This window comes from Scyliorhinus torazame, chromosome 22, assembly GCF_047496885.1.
Source record: "Scyliorhinus torazame isolate Kashiwa2021f chromosome 22, sScyTor2.1, whole genome shotgun sequence".
Taxonomy (NCBI): Eukaryota; Metazoa; Chordata; class Chondrichthyes; order Carcharhiniformes; family Scyliorhinidae; genus Scyliorhinus; species Scyliorhinus torazame.
The window spans coordinates 15664100-15679694 of record NC_092728.1 but is presented as its reverse complement, the minus strand read 5'-3'; the positions used below and the strand labels follow the sequence as shown (position 1 = coordinate 15679694).

Below are 15595 nucleotides of genomic sequence, written 5' to 3'. Positions count from 1 at the left end.
AATCTGATTTGCCTCGTGTTTCAGAGGTCAGTGAGCGAAACCGAATCAACCTCCCATCGATCGGCTTCTCCTTCGATCAAACAACGAGATAGCAGAGAGAGGCACGGCAGCAGAAAGACCGCACCCACCTCTTCCGAGGTACGTAATTCAAATATGGAAACAGAATTCCAATGCTCAGCTCTCTCCCCAAGGCCCTGTACAGGTGCAGCCTCACCAGGGCCCCGTACAGGTGCGGCCTCACCAGGGCCCCGTAAAGCTGCAGCCTCACCAGGGCCCCGTACAGGTGCGGCCTCACCAGGGCCCCGTACAGGTACGGCCTCACCAGGGCCCCGTACAGGTGCAGCCTCACCAGTGCCCCGTACAGGTGCGGTCTCCCCAAGGCCCTGTACAGGTGCAGCCTCACCAGGGCCCCGTACAGGTGCAGCCTCACCAGGGCCCCGTGCAGGTACGGCCTCACCAGGGCCCCGTACAGGTGCAGCCTCACCAGGGCCCCGTACAGGTGCGGTCTCCCCAAGGCCCTGTACAGGTGCAGCCTCACCAGGGCCCCGTACAGGTGCGGCCTCACCAGGGCCCCGTACAGGTGCGGCCTCACCAGGGCCCCGTACAGGTGCGGCCTCACCAGGGCCCCGTACAGGTGCAGCCTCACCAGGGCCCCGTACAGGTGCGGTCTCCCCAAGGCCCTGTACAGGTGCAGCCTCACCAGGGCCCCGTACAGGTGCAGCCTCACCAGGGCCCCGTACAGGTGCAGCCTCACCAGGGCCCTGTACAGGTGCAGCCTCACCAAGGACGGTCTCAGTGTTATCAAAAGGATATTGAGACACCCGAGAGTGTCCTCTAAATTTAAAAAATAATTAAAATAGCAGGGGTGGGGTGCTCTGATATAAAATTAGAAAATAGGAGCAGGAGGAGGCCATTCGGCCCTTCGAGCCTGCTCCGCCATTCATTATGGTCATGGCTGATCATCCAACTCAATAACCTAATCCCGCTTTCCCCCCAATATCCTTTGACCCCCTTCACCCCAAGTGCTGTATCTAACTGCTTCTTGGGCCTCAACAACTCCTTGTGGTAACGAATTCCACAGGCCGACCACTCTCTGGGTGAAGAAACTTCTCCTCATCTCTGTCCTAAATAGTCTACCCCGTATCCTCCGACTGTGACCCCTGTGCCACCACTCTTGTTACTATTTTATTGGTTTCTTTGCGATCGCCTCCATTCCAGAGAATACAATCCGAACCGACTCAAAGTCACCTCATGCTCCCGCCATCCCAGCAATCAGCCTGGTTAACCTTGGCTGCGCCCCCTCGAGAGCAAGAACATCCTTCCTCATATAAGGACACCGAAACTGCACTCAATACTCCAGGTGTGACCTCACCGAGGCCTTCTGGAATAATCTGCCTGGAAAGCCAAAGGAAGCAGGTGTAATTGCCATTTTTCAGTTGCTGAGATGGGAGAGCAGTTCACATCCATTAAGTGACGGCAGGGACAGGGCTGTGGTGCACTGAGGATAGATGTTATCGGCTACACAGGCTGCGATCACATTTCACACTCGAGATTTTGCTCAGATAAATCTGAGTACGTGTGACCATGTACTATCCCCCAGTCAGATTGGAACTGTCCAGTGCTGCCGACAGAGGTGGGCAAACACCTCAGAGGGTAGTCGAGGGTTTAACGCCTCATCTGAAAAATAGCATACCTGAAAGTGCGGAGCTCCCTCAGTACAAAGCTTCCGACAGTGCGGAGCTCCCTCAGCACTGACACTCCGACAGTGCGGCCCTCCCTCAGTACTGACACTCCGACAGTGCGGCCCTCCCTCAGTACAGAGCTTCCGACAGTGCGGAGATCCCTCAGCACTGACACTCCGACAGTGCGGCCCTCCCTCAGTACAGAGCTTCCGACAGTGCGGAGCTCCCTCAGTACTGACACTCTGACAGTGCGGCCCTCCCTCAGTACAGAGCTTCCGACAGTGCGACGCTCCCTCAGCACTGACACTCCGACAGTGTGGTGCTCCCTCAACACTGACCCTCCGACAATGCGACGCTCCCTCGGCACTGAACCTCCGCCAATTTGACGCTCCCTCAGTACTGACCCCCTGACAGTGTGACCCTCCCTCAGTACTAAACCTGCGACAGTGCGGCGCTCCCCCTACTGACCCTGTGACAGTGCGACCCTCCCTCAGCACTGACCCTCTGACAGTGCGGCGCTCCCTCAGTACTGACCCTCCCACAGTGCGGCACCCCCTCAGCACTGACCCTCTGACAACGCGGCGCTGCCTCAGCGCTGACCCTCAGCCTGGACCTCAGCTGAGTCTGGTCTCGGTGAATGGGATGGGGGTCTCGGTGAATGGGATGGGGGTCTCGGTGAATGGGATGAGGGTCTCGGTGAATGGGATGGGGGTCTCGGTGAATGGGATGGGGGTCTCGGTGAATGGGATGGAGGTCTCGGTGAATGGGATGGGGGTCTCGGTGAATGGGATGGGGGTCTCGGTGAATGGGATGAGGGTCTCGGTGAATGGGATGAGGGTCTCGGTGAATGGGATGAGGGTCTCGGTGAATGGGATGAGGGTCTCGTGAATGGGATGAGGGTCTCGGTGAATGGGATGGGGGTATCGGTGAATGGGATGGGGGTCTCGGTGAATGGGATGGGGGTCTCGGTGAATGGGATGGGGGTCTCGGTGAATGGGATGAGGGTCTCGGTGAATGGGATGGGGGTCTCGGTGAATGGGATGGGGGTCTCGGTGAATGGGATGGGGGTCTCGGTGAATGGGATGGGGGGTCTCGGTGAATGGGATGGGGGGTCTCGGTGAATGGGATGAGGGTCTCGGTGAATGGGATGAGGGTCTCGGTGAATGGGATGGGGGTCTCGGTGAATGGGATGGGGGTCTCGGTGAATGGGATGGGGGTCTCGGTGAATGGGATGGGGGTCTCGCACCCGCAATGCGTTGATGTCTGTTTCTCCGATCATATAAAATTTCTGCCTCTCAATCTTCGAAACCCAGGAAGCAGCCCTGGGATGGAATCTCTACGCGATGAATGAGGGAGGTTACACCTAAAACGTTGGTTATTTTAATTCCAGGAAGCTGGAGTGCAGGACTTGTCCATACGGGTTGTGTCTCCCATGATTCGTGAAGGGGACGCGGAACCAGCTAGCACCGCCCGGCCGCCTGTCTCACCCAAGGTAAGAGCTTCGGAAGGAGGAGCCCTCAGTGTTCCTGAAAGGAAAATGTCCCTCTAGCACCATGCTGGACGTCCCAAATCCCCTCCCAGCCAACGAAGGAGATCCGTTCAAGGGATTGTGATCGCCTTTAGAACTGAGGGAAAACGCAGCAGCCACATTGTGTACAGTAAGATTCGACAACCAGTACGGGGGTCATGACGCTCGTCAGCTGATTTGGTTGTTGCTTGTGTTGACGCTCCACCAGCGCAGCGCTTCCTCAGCACTGACTCTCCGACAGTGCGGCGCTCCCTCAGCACTGACTCTCCGACAGTGCGGCGCTCCCTCAGCACTGACCCTCCGACAGTGCGATGCTCCCTCAGCACTGACCCTCCGACAGTGCGACGCTCCCTCAGCACTGACCCTCCGACAGTGCGGCGCTTCCTCAGCACTGACTCTCCGACAGTGCGGCACTCCCTCAGCACTGACCCTCCGACAGTGCGGCGCTTCCTCAGCACTGACTCTCCGACAGTGCGGCGCTCCCTCAGCACTGACTCTCCGACAGTGCGGCGCTCCCTCAGCACTGACCCTCCGACAGTGCGGCGCTCCCTCAGCACTGACCCTCCGACAGTGCGGCGTTCCCTCAGCACTGACCCTCCCACAGTGCGGCGCTCCCTCAGCACTGACCCTCCGACAGTGCGGAGCTCCCCCAGCACTGACCCTCCCACAGTGCGGCTCTCCCTCAGCACTGACCCTCCGACAGTGCGGCGCTCCCTCAGCACTGACCCTCCGACAGTGCGGCGTTCCCTCAGCACTGACCCTCCGACAGTGCGGCGCTCCCTCAGCACTGACCCTCCGACAGTGCGGCGTTCCCTCAGCACTGACCCTCCGACAGTGCGGCGCTCCCTCAGCACTGACCCTCCGACAGTGCGGCGTTCCCTCAGCACTGACCCTCCCACAGTGCGGCGCTCCCTCAGTACTGACCCTCCGACAGTGCGGCGCTCCCTCAGCACTGACCCTCCGACAGTGCGGCGCTCCCTCAGCACTGACCCTCCGACAGTGCGGCGTTCCCTCAGCACTGACCCTCCCACAGTGCGGCTCTCCCTCAGCACTGACCCTCCGACAGTGCGGCGCTCCCTCAGCACTGACCCTCCGACAGTGCGGCGCTCCCTCAGCACTGACCCTCCGACAGTGCGGCGCTCCCTCAGCACTGACCCTCCGACAGTGCGGTGCTCCCTCAGCACTGACCCTCCGACAGTGCGGCTCTCCCTCAGCACTGACCCTCCCACAGTGCGACCCTCCCTCAGCACTGACCCTCCGACAATGCGGCGCTTCCTCAGCACTGACTCTCCGACAGTGCGGCGCTCCCTCAGCACTGACCCTCCGACAGTGCGACCCTCCCTCAGCACTGACCCTCCGACAATGCGGCGCTTCCTCAGCACTGACTCTCCGACAGTGCGGCGCTCGCTCAGCACTGACCCTCCGACAGTGCGGCACTCCCTCAGCACTGACCCTCCAACAGTGCGGCACTTCCTCAGCACTGACCCTCCGACAGTGCGACCCTCCCTCAGCACTGACCCTCTGACAATGCGGCGCTTCCTCAGCACTGACTCTCCGACAATGCGGCTCTCCCTCAGCACTGACCCTCCCACAGTGCGACCCTCCCTCAGCACTGACCCTCCCACAGTACGGCGCTCCCTCAGCACTGACCCTCCGACAGTGCGACCCTCCCTCAGCACTGACCCTCCGACAATGCGGCGCTTCCTCAGCACTGACTCTCCGACAGTGCGGCGCTCGCTCAGCACTGACCCTCCGACAGTGCGGCACTCCCTCAGCACTGACCCTCCAACAGTGCGGCGCTTCCTCAGCACTGACCCTCCGACAGTGCGACCCTCCCTCAGCACTGACCCTCCGACAATGCGGCGCTTCCTCAGCACTGACTCTCCGACAATGCGGCGCTCCCTCAGCACTGACCCTCCGACAGTGCGGCACTTCCTCAGCACTGACTCTCCGACAATGCGGCGCTTCCTCAGCACTGACCCTCCGACAGTGCGGCGCTTCCTCAGCACTGACTCTCCGACAATGCGGCGCTCCCTCAGCACTGACCCTCCGACAGTGCGGCGCTTCCTCAGCACTGACTCTCCGACAGTGCGGCGCTGCCTCAGCACTGACCCTCCGACAGTGCGGCGCTCCCTCAGGACTGACCCTCTGACAGTGCGGTGCTCCCTCAGCCCTGACCCTCTGACAGTGCGGCACTCCCTCAGCACTGACCCTTCGACAGTGCGGCGATCCCTCAGCTCTGACAGTGCGGCGCTCCCTCAGCACTGACCCTCTGACAGTGCGGCGCTCCCTCAGCACTGACCCTCCGACAGTGCGGCGCTCCCTCAGCACTAACCCTCTGACAGTGCGGCGCTCCCTCAGCACTGACCCTCCGACAGTGCGGCGCTCCCTCAGCACTGACCCTCCGACAGTGCGGCACTCCCTCAGCACTGACCCTCCGACAGTGCGGCGCTCCCTCAGTACTGACCCTCCGACAGTGCGGCGCTCCCTCAGCACTGACCCTCTGACAGTGCGGCGCTCCCTCAGCACTGACCCTCCGACAGTGTGGCGCTCCCTCAGTACTGACCCTCCCACAGTGCGGCGCTCCCTCAGCACTGACCCTCTGACAGTGCGACACTCCCTCAGCACTGACCCTCCGACAGTGCGGCGCTCCCTCAGCACTGACCCTCCAACTGTGCAGCGCTCCCTCAGCACTGACCCTCCGACAGTGCGACACTCCCTCAGCACTGACCCTCCGACAGTGCGGCGCTCCCTCAGCACTGACCCTCCGACAGTGCGGCGCTCCCTCAGCACTGACCCTCCGACTGTGCAGCGCTCCCTCAGCACTGACCCTCCCACAGTGCGGCGCTCCCTCAGCACTGACCCTCCCACAGTGCGGCGCTCCCTCAGTACTGACCCTCCGACAGTGCGGCGCTCCCTCAGCACTGACCCTCCGACAGTGCGATGCTCCCTCAGCACTGACCCTCCGACAGTGCGATGCTCCCTCAGCACTGACCCTCCGACAGTGCGGCGCTCCCTCAGCACCGACCCTCCGACAGTGCGGCGCTCCCTCGACCTTCAGCCAGCGCAGTGCTCCTGACTCTTTATGCAAGTGGCTCCTTGCAGCAGCGCACACCAGGCGGCCTTATGACGATTCCTTTCACTTTCCTCCTCCCAGAGACCTGCGGAGCCAGAGGTGCGAACATCTGGTGTTCCTTCCAATTCTCGGATTGTCAGAGGAGCCACTCCGGAGCAGACCCCGGGATACGGACGTTCCACTCCTACTGCGGTAAGAGAGGCTCCTTGCCCGGGTCTGTGCTTTGGGTGTGTACGTCGGCTGGGTCCAAAGCAGTTGCATTCTTACCACAACTTTCACATAGTGAAACATCCGAAAGGCGCTTGACAGAAGCCTGGGCCGGACAACATTTGGCCCCGGGCCGTTTCAGGAGATATTGGGGACAGTTGCGGAGAAACACTGTCGGTTTGCGAGGAGCATCTTAAAGGAGAGAGAGAGTGAGGGCGGAGAGGTTTAGCGACATAGCCTTAAAGAGCTCCGCGGGCAGCATGAAGGCACGACCGCCATTGGTGGAGCGATAGGAATGGGGGGGGGGGATGCAGAAGAGGCCGGAATTGGGAGGAGCGCCGAGATCTCGGAGGATTGTAGGCGATTGAGAAGAAGGATTGTTGATTTGGGAATTGGAAGGGGTGAAGGGTTGGCGGCGGTGGGAGATGGATCGCGGTCTCGAGTGCTGGGAATCTAGATTGGGAGGTTCAAAATGGGGCCGCTTGTCAAACCAGAAAGCAGTGTCGCTCAGCAGTGGCGCCGTGCTATTGTTGATGGACTTGTAACCCAGGGTGACGCTCTGTGGACCCGCGGTTCAAATCCCAACACGGCAGAGGGTGAAATTTAAATTCGATAAAAACAAATCTGGAATTTAAAATCTTTTTTTTTTAAATTTTAAATAAATTTGGAATGCCCAATTCATTTTTTCCAATGAAGGGGCAATTCAGCGTGGCCAATCCACCTACCCGGCACATCTTTGGGTTGTGGGGGCGAAACCCACGCAAACACGGGGAGAATGTGCAAACTCCACACCGACAGTGACCCAGGACTGGGATCGAACCTGGGACCTCGGCGCCGTGAGGCAGCAGGGCTAACCACTGTGCCACCGTGCTGCCCTTGGAATTTAAAATCTAACGATGGCCATGAAGCCCTTGGCATAAAAAGAAAACATCTGGCTCACTGAGGTCCTCCAGGGAAGGAAATCTGCCGTCCCCACCTGGTCTGGACCACATGTGACTCCAGACCCCCCCCCCTCAAATGAGATTACCTCTTAATTTCCCCTCTGACATGGCGGAGCAAGCCACTCAGTTCAAGGGTAGTTCGGGATGGGCAATAAACGCTGGCCCAATCAGCGACGCCCACGTCCCGCAAACGGATAAAACAAAAGTATGTGGGCAGAGATTTGGATGTGCAGCTGTTAGGGGAGAACCCCTGCCAGCGGGGAGAGTTAATGAGCAGCTTTGGCATGACGTCGTCTTCCAGGGCACAGTTTGTTTTGCTGGAGAGCCCAATCGATTCTCGAGATTGATAGATTTTGGTTGGGTATGGGAACTGAGGTGGGCAGATGGAGTTAAGCTACAGGTCAGCTGAGATCTGACTGACTGGAGGAACAGGCTTGAGGGAGGGGCTGAATGGCCGCCCTCCTGTTCCTGTGTAACAGGCTGGAGAGGGGCTGAATGGCCGCCCTCCTGTTCCTGTGTAACAGGCTGGAGAGGGGCTGAATGGGCCTCCACCTGTTCCTGTGTAACAGGCTGGAGAGGGGCTGGATGGGCCTACTCCTGTTCCTGTGTAACAGGCTGGAGAGGGGCTGAATGGGCCTCCTCCTGTTTCTGTGTGACAGGCTGGAGAGGGGCTGAATGGGCCTCCTCCTGTTCCTGTGTGACAGGCTGGAGAGAGGCTGAATGGGCCCCCTCCTGTTCCTGTGTGACAGGCTGGAGAGAGGCTGAATGGGCCTCCTCCTGTTCCTGTGTAACAGACTGGCGAGGGGCTGTATGGGCCTCCTCCTGTTCCTGTGTAACAGGCTCGAGAGGGGCTGAATGGGGCTCCTCCTGTTCCTGTGTAACAGGCTCGAGAGGGGCTGAATGGGCCTCCTCCTGTTCCTGTGTAACAGACTGGCGAGGGGCTGTATGGGCCTCCTCCTGTTCCTGTGTAACAGGCTCGAGAGGGGCTGAATGGGGCTCCTCCTGTTCCTGTGTAACAGTCTCGAGAGGGGCTGAATGGGCCTCCTCCTGTTCCTGTGTAACAGGCCCGAGAGGGGCGGAATGGGCCTCCTCCTGTTCCTGTGTAACAGGCTCGAGAGGGGCTGAATGGGGCCTCCTCCTGTTCCTGTGTAACAGGCTCGAGAGGGGCTGAATGGGGCTCCTCCTGTTCCTGTATCACAGACTCGAGAGGGGCTGAATGGGGCCTCCTCCTGTTCCTGTGTAACAGGCTCGAGAGGTGCTGAATGGGGCTCCTCCTGTTCCTGTATCACAGACTCGAGAGGGGCTGAATGGGGCCTCCTCCTGTTCCTGTGTAACAGGCTCGAGAGGGGCTGAATGGGCCTCCTCCTGTTCCTGAGTAACAGGCTCGAGAGGTGCTGAATGGGGCTCCTCCTGTTCCTGTATCACAGACTCGAGAGGGGCTGAATGGGGCCTCCTCCTGTTCCTGTGTAACAGGCTCGAGAGGGGCTGAATGGGCCTCCTCCTGTTCCTGTGTAACAGGCTCGAGAGGGGCTGAATGGGCCTCCTCCTGTTCCTCTGTAACAGGCTCGAGAGGGGCTGAATGGGCCTCCTCCTGTTCCTGTGTAACAGGCTCGAGAGGGGCTGAATGGGGCCTCCTCCTGTTCCTGTGTAACAGGCTCGAGAGGGGCTGAATGGGGCTCCTCCTGTTCCTGTATCACAGACTCGAGAGGGGCTGAATGGGGCCTCCTCCTGTTCCTGTGTAACAGGCTCGAGAGGGGCTGAATGGGCCTCCTCCTGTTCCTGTGTAACAGGCTCGAGAGGGGCTGAATGGCCTCCTCCTGTTCCTCAAGCTCGAGAGGGGCTGAATGGCCTCCTCCTGTTCCTCAAGCTCGAGAGGGGGTGCTGAATAGGTGGGAGGTGAGCTGCTTAAACTCATGCAGAATAGTTGAGACGGAAGATACGGCCTGAATAGGGGGCGATTTCCTCCCCCGATGTCGTAGTGTGCTACAGAGAATTATGTCAGGGATTCTATTCGAGTTACCGTTGCCAGCAGAGAGTGTGAGTGTTTGGGGCAGGAGGGCACAAGTGGACCAACATAATGCAGTCATTCTCCCCTCAGCAATCCCCAATTTTAGAATCGTAACTTCTACCCCTCAAATTATTTTATTTTCATTGTTGGGTCTTAATGTAATTCTTGGCACCCTTTACACTGGGAGCTGCCGATGTAAACACGTCACGTGGTAATTCCACCCTCCCACCACTTGGCGGTGCTGCAGAGCTGGGGGCTGGGGGTGGATTGTCACGAATTGTCATTCTTTTTTTTGTTGAAATTTCTTTCCAACTCTTCCGATTTCCCCGCCTTGGCCCCCCGAAGGGTGAAGCAGGTCAGTCAGTTGCACAGCCAAGTCTGGAAGAGAGTAACCCCGGGGACGACAGCTCTTTACCAGTGGTGAGTCTCCGCTGGTGGTGGTGGCGGTGGGAGGGGGAGTTTTTCACACAGCACCCGTCTCTCGGCGTGCCGTCGTCTAAGGGTCTGAGTGCGGCGGGGGAGGGTTAGGTCAGGGGGGTGGGGGCAGGGGTTGGGATGAAATCTAGCAGCCCAGAGGCCAGGAAGTGTGCCACGGTTTGCTCTCCTCCCCACCACTTCTCCTCCCCACTCATTCTCTCTGCCTCTTTCTTTCCATGCCTTTGTCAGCATCTGAGTCTCTCTCTCTCTCTGACTCACATTCTCTCTCTCTCTCCCACCCTGTACCTCTGTCTCTCTCTCTCTCTCTCTTTAGCTGACTCTCTCGCTCTCTCATTCTCTTCCTGCTTCTCTCACTTTCTCCTCTCTCACTTTCTGCCTCTCTCTCTTTCTGCCTCTCTTTCTTTCTGCCTCTCTCTTTCTTTCTGCCTCTCTCTTTCTTTCTGCCTCTCTCTTTCTTTCTGCCTCTCTCTCTTTCTGCCTCTCTCTTCCTACCTCTCACTTTCTCCTCTCTCTTTCTGCCTCTCTCTCTTTCTGCCTCTCTCTTTTTGCCTCTCTCTTTTTGCCTCTCTCTCTGCCTCTCTCGCTCTCTTCATCTCTGAACCTCTGTCTCTCTAGCTGACTCTCCCTCGCTCTCTTCCTGCCTCTCTCTCTTTTTGCCTCTCTCTTTTTGCCTCTCATTCTGCCCCTCTTTCTGCCTCTCTCTCTCTTCATCTCTGAACCTCTGTCTCTCTAGCTGACTCTCCCTCGCTCTCTTCCTGCCTCTCTCTCTTTCTGCCTCTCTCTCGCTCTCTTCCTGCCTCTCTCTCTTTCTGCCTCTCTCTCTCAGTCTCTCTCTCTGTGGCTGTTGCTCTCTCTGTCCATCTCTTTCTCCCCTCTCTCTCTCTCTCTCTCTCTCTGTCTCTACTTCTCTGTCCCCTCCTCTCTGCCCCCCTCACTGTGTCCCCCGCTCTCTCTCTCCCTCCTCTCTGCCTCCCCTCTCTGTCCCCCCTCCTCTCTGTCCCCCCCTCTGCCCCTCCTCTCTGTCCCCCCCCTCACGTCCTCTCCTCTCTGTCCCCCCATCACGTTCCCCCCCCTCTGCCCCTCCTCTCTGCCCCCCCCTCTCTGTCCCCCCATCCCTCCTCTCTCTCTCCCCCCTCACGCCCCCCCCCCCCTCTCTGTCCCCCCCACGTCCCCCCTCTCTGTCCCTCCATCTCTGTCCCCCTCTCCATGTCCGTCCCCCTCTCCGTCACCCCCCCCTCTCTGTGTCCTCTCTCATTCCTTCTCTGACTCCCTCTCTCTTTCTGCATCTCTCTCTCTGTCTCTGTCGGTCTGCCATCACTACTACCCCCAAAGCCCTTGCGTTGATGGAGAAACATGTTGATTGACAAGCTGCATTGTGTCCCTAGGAGAGGCAGAAAGTGAGAGAGGAGAAAGTGAGAGAAGCAGGAAGAGAATGAGAGAGCGAGAGAGTCAGCTAAAGAGAGAGAGAGAGACAGAGGTACAGGGTGGGAGAGAGAGAGAGAATGTGAGTCAGAGAGAGAGAGAGAGACTCAGATGCTGACAAAGGCCATTCAATCAGATCATGGCTGATCTCTCCCTGGTCTCAAAGCCACCTCCCTTCCTGTTCCCCGTATCCCTTTAACCTGATCCTTTTAAAATCAGAAATCTCTCTATCGAGGGCGGTGACGCAGTGGTTAGCACTGCTGCCTTGTGGCGACGAGGTTCGATCCCGGCCCCGGGTCACTGTCCGTGTGGAGTTTCCACATTCTCCCTGTGCCTGCGTGGGTCTCACCCCCACAACCCAAAGGTTAGGTGGATTGGCGACGCTAAATTGTCCCCTTAAATTGGAAAAAAAAAAGAATTGGGTACTCTAAATTTATTTTTAAAATATACTTATCACTGTCTTGAAACTATTTAATAATAATAATCTTTATTGTCACAAGTATGCTTACCTTAACTCCGATGCCACCGCACTATGGGGCAGCGAGTTCCACAAACTCACCACCCTCTGCGAGAAGTAGTTCCTCCTCATCTCAGTTCTAAATCTACCACCTCTCAACCGATATCTGTGATCTCCCGTTCTAGATTTCCCCACAAGGGGGAGCATTTGGTCTATGTTTACTTCATCAAACCCTCTTTGTTTCATATGTACCTCAATCAGATCCCCTCTCCTTCTGAACTCCAGCGAGTACAAACCCAAACTGTTTAATCTCTCCTCATACGTTCACCCTTTCATCCCCGAATCACACTGGTGACCCTCCTCTGAACTGCCTCCAATGCCACCACATCCTTCCTCAAATAAGGAGACCAAAACTGGACCCAATACTCCAGATGTGGTCTCACCAACACCCTCTACAATTGCAACAATACTTCTCTACCTCAGTCCTTTCTTGAAAAATTTAGAGCATCCGATTCATTTTTTACCCATTAAGGGGCAATTTAGCCGTGGCCGATCCACCTAACCTGCGCATCTTTGGGTTGTGGGGGCGAAACCCACGCAGACACGGGGAGAATGTGCGAACTCCACACGGACAGTGACCCAGAGCCGGGATCGAACCTGGGACCTCGGCGCTGTGAGGCAGCAGGGCTAACCCAAACTTAGCACATGTTATAACCTGCATTCTGACTTTCTGCGATTCATGGACAAAGATACCCAGATCCCTCTACCCAGATGTATTTCTGCGTGATTAACAAGCTTCGAATCACTCACATTGCACACTGGAAGTTGCAGAGGGGCTGTGCGACTGATCCCAGTCTGAGATCACGGACCTGTACCTCTGAGAGCAGGGCAGGAGCACTCGATCAGCAGGGCAGGAGCACTCGATCAGCAGGGCAGGAGCACTCGATCAGCAGGGTAGCCCCTCACAGCAGCCAGGGTGCAGTGACAGTGATTAGAAGTTTTCGAATCACGCGCAACACCTGAAAGGAGATACTGCAGCAGCAGCGGAACTCACCCAGCGAGTGTTTCTATCTTTACTCAAAGAACCGTATTTGACAGATTTCGGAGCGACGTCATCCCCAATCGGAGGTCACTGAGTGACAGTGAGAGGGAGCTGGATTAACATCAGTAGAGATACAGTCAGTAACACAGGGTGCTGGGGGAGAGGGGTTACTGAGTGACAGTGTGAGGGAGCTGGATTAACATCAGTAGAGATACAGTCAGTAACACAGGGTGCTGGGGGAGAGGGTTACTGAGTGACCGTGTGAGGAAGCTGGATTAACATCAGTAGAGATACAGTCAGGTACACAGGGTGCTGGGGGAGAGGGGTCAGTGAGTGACAGTGTGAGGGAGCTGGATTAACATCAGTAGAGATACAGTCAGTAACACAGGGTGCTGGGGGAGAGGGGTTACTGAGTGACAGTGTGAGGGAGCTGGATTAACATCAGTAGAGATACAGTCAGTAACACAGGGTGCTGGGGGAGAGGGGTTACTGAGTGACAGTGTGAAGGAGCTGGATTAACATCAGTAGTGATACAGTCAGTAACACAGGGTGCTGGGGGGAGAGGGGTTACTGAGTGACAGTGTGAGGGAGCTGGATTAACATCAGTAGAGATACAGTCAGTAACACAGGGTGCTGGGGGAGAGGTTACTGAGTGACAGTGTGAGGGAGCTGGATTAACATCAGTAGGGATACAGTCAGTAACACAGGGTGCTGGGGGAGAGGGGTTACTGAGTGACAGTGAGGGAGCTGGATTAACATCAGGAGAGATACAGTCAGTAACACAGGGTGCTGGGGGAGAGGGGTTACTGAGTGACAGTGAGGGAGCTGGATTAACATCAGGAGAGATACAGTCAGTAACACAGGGTGCTGGGGAAAGGGGTTACTGAGTGACAGTGTGAGGGAGCTGGATTAACATCAGTAGGGATACAGTCAGTAACACAGGGTGCTGAGGGAGGGGGTTACTGAGTGACCGTGTGAGGGAGCTGGATTAACATCAGCAGAGATATAGTCAGTAACACAGGGTGCTGGGGAGAGGGGTTACTGAGTGACAGTGTGAGGGAGCTGGACTAACATCAGGAGAGATACAGTCAGTAACACAGGGTGCTGGGGGAGAGGGGTTACTGAGTGACAGTGTGAGGGAGCTGGATTAACATCAGTAGAGATACAGTCAGTAACACAGGGTGCTGGGGGGAGAGGGGTTACTGAGTGACAGTGTGAGGGAGCTGGAATAACATCAGGAGAGATACAATCAGTAACACAGGGTGCTGGGGGGAGAGGAGTTACTAAGTGACAGTGTGAGGGAGCTGGATTAACATCAGTACAGATACAGTCAGTAACACAGGGTGCTGGGGGAGGGGGTTACTGAGTGACAGTGTGAGGGAGCTGGATTAACATCAGTACAGATACAGTCAGTAACACAGGCTGCTGAGAGAGAGGGGTTACTGAGTGACAGTGAGGGAGCTGGATTAACATCAGTAGGGATACAGTCAGTAACACAGGGTGCTGAGGGAGGGGGTTACTGAGTGACCGTGTGAGGGAGCTGGATTAACATCAGCAGAGATATAGTCAGTAACACAGGGTGCTGGGGAGAGGGGTTACTGAGTGACAGTGTGAGGGAGCTGGATTAACATCAGTAGAGATACAGTCAGTAACACAAGCTGTTGGGGGGAGAGGAGTTACTAAGTGACAGTGTGAGGGAGCTGGATTAACATCAGTAGAAATACAGTCAGTAACACAGGGTGCTGGGGAGGGGGGTTACTGAGTGATAGTGTGAGGGAGCTGGATTAACATCAGTAGAGCTACAGTCAGTAACACGGGGTGCTGGGGGTGATGGGTTACTGAGTGACAGTATGAGGGAGCTGGATTAACATCAGTAGAGAGATACAGTCAGTAACACAGGGTGCTGGGGGAGGGGGTTACTGAGTGACCGTGTGAGGGAGCTGGATTAACATCAGTACAGATACAGTCAGTAACACAGGGTGCTGTGGGAGGGGGTTACTGAGTGACCGTGTGAGGGAGCTGGATTAACATCAGTACAGATACAGTCAGTAACACAGGGTGCTGAGGGAGAGGGGTTACTGAGTGAGAGTGTGAGGGAGCTGGATTAACATCAGTAGAGATACAGTCAGTAACACGGGGTGCTGGGGGAGGGGGTTACTGAGTGACAGTGTGAGGGAACTGGATTAACATCAGTAGAGATAAAGTCAGTAACACTGGGTGCTGGGGGAGGGGGTTACTGAGTGACAGTGAGGGAGCTGGATTAACATCAGTAGAGATACAGTCAGTAACACAGGGTGCTGGGGGGGTGGGGGTTACTGAGTGACCGTGTGAGGGAGCTGGATTAACATCAGTACAGATACAGTCAGTAACACAGGGTGCTGGGGGAGAGGGGTTACTGAGTGACTGTGAGGGAGCTGGATTAACATCAGTAGAGATACAGTCAGTAACACAGGGTGCTGAGGGAGAGGGGTTACTGAGTGACTGTGAGGGAGCTGGATTAACATCAGTAGAGATACAGTCAGTAACACAGGGTGCTGAGGGAGAGGGGTTACTGAGTGACAGTGTGAGGGAGCTGGATTAACATCAGTAGAGATACAGTCAGTAACACAGGGTGCTGGGGAGAGAGGGGTTACTGAGTGACAGTGTGAGGGAGCTGGATTAACATCAGTAGAGATACAGTCAGTAACACAGGGTGCTGGGGGAGAGGGGTTACTGAGTGACAGTGAGGGAGCTGGATTAACATCAGTAGAGATACAGTCAGTAACACAGGGTGCTGGGGGACAGGGGTTACTGA

The 15595-nt window shown here is 56.7% G+C and overlaps 1 protein-coding gene across 1 annotated transcript in view; it reads left to right on the top strand.

The window, feature by feature from the left end:
* The window catches only part of LOC140399439 (uncharacterized), a 165152-nt gene extending 153836 nt beyond the window's left edge, over positions 1-11316 (top strand). The window contains exons 25-29 of the mRNA XM_072489017.1: positions 25-138; positions 3073-3174; positions 6368-6478; positions 9788-9862; positions 11266-11316. Coding sequence (XP_072345118.1) covers positions 25-138; positions 3073-3174; positions 6368-6478; positions 9788-9862; positions 11266-11316 — 453 coding nt within the window. The remainder of the gene's footprint in view (positions 1-24; positions 139-3072; positions 3175-6367; positions 6479-9787; positions 9863-11265) is intronic.
* The last annotated feature ends 4279 nt before the right edge of the window (positions 11317-15595 follow it).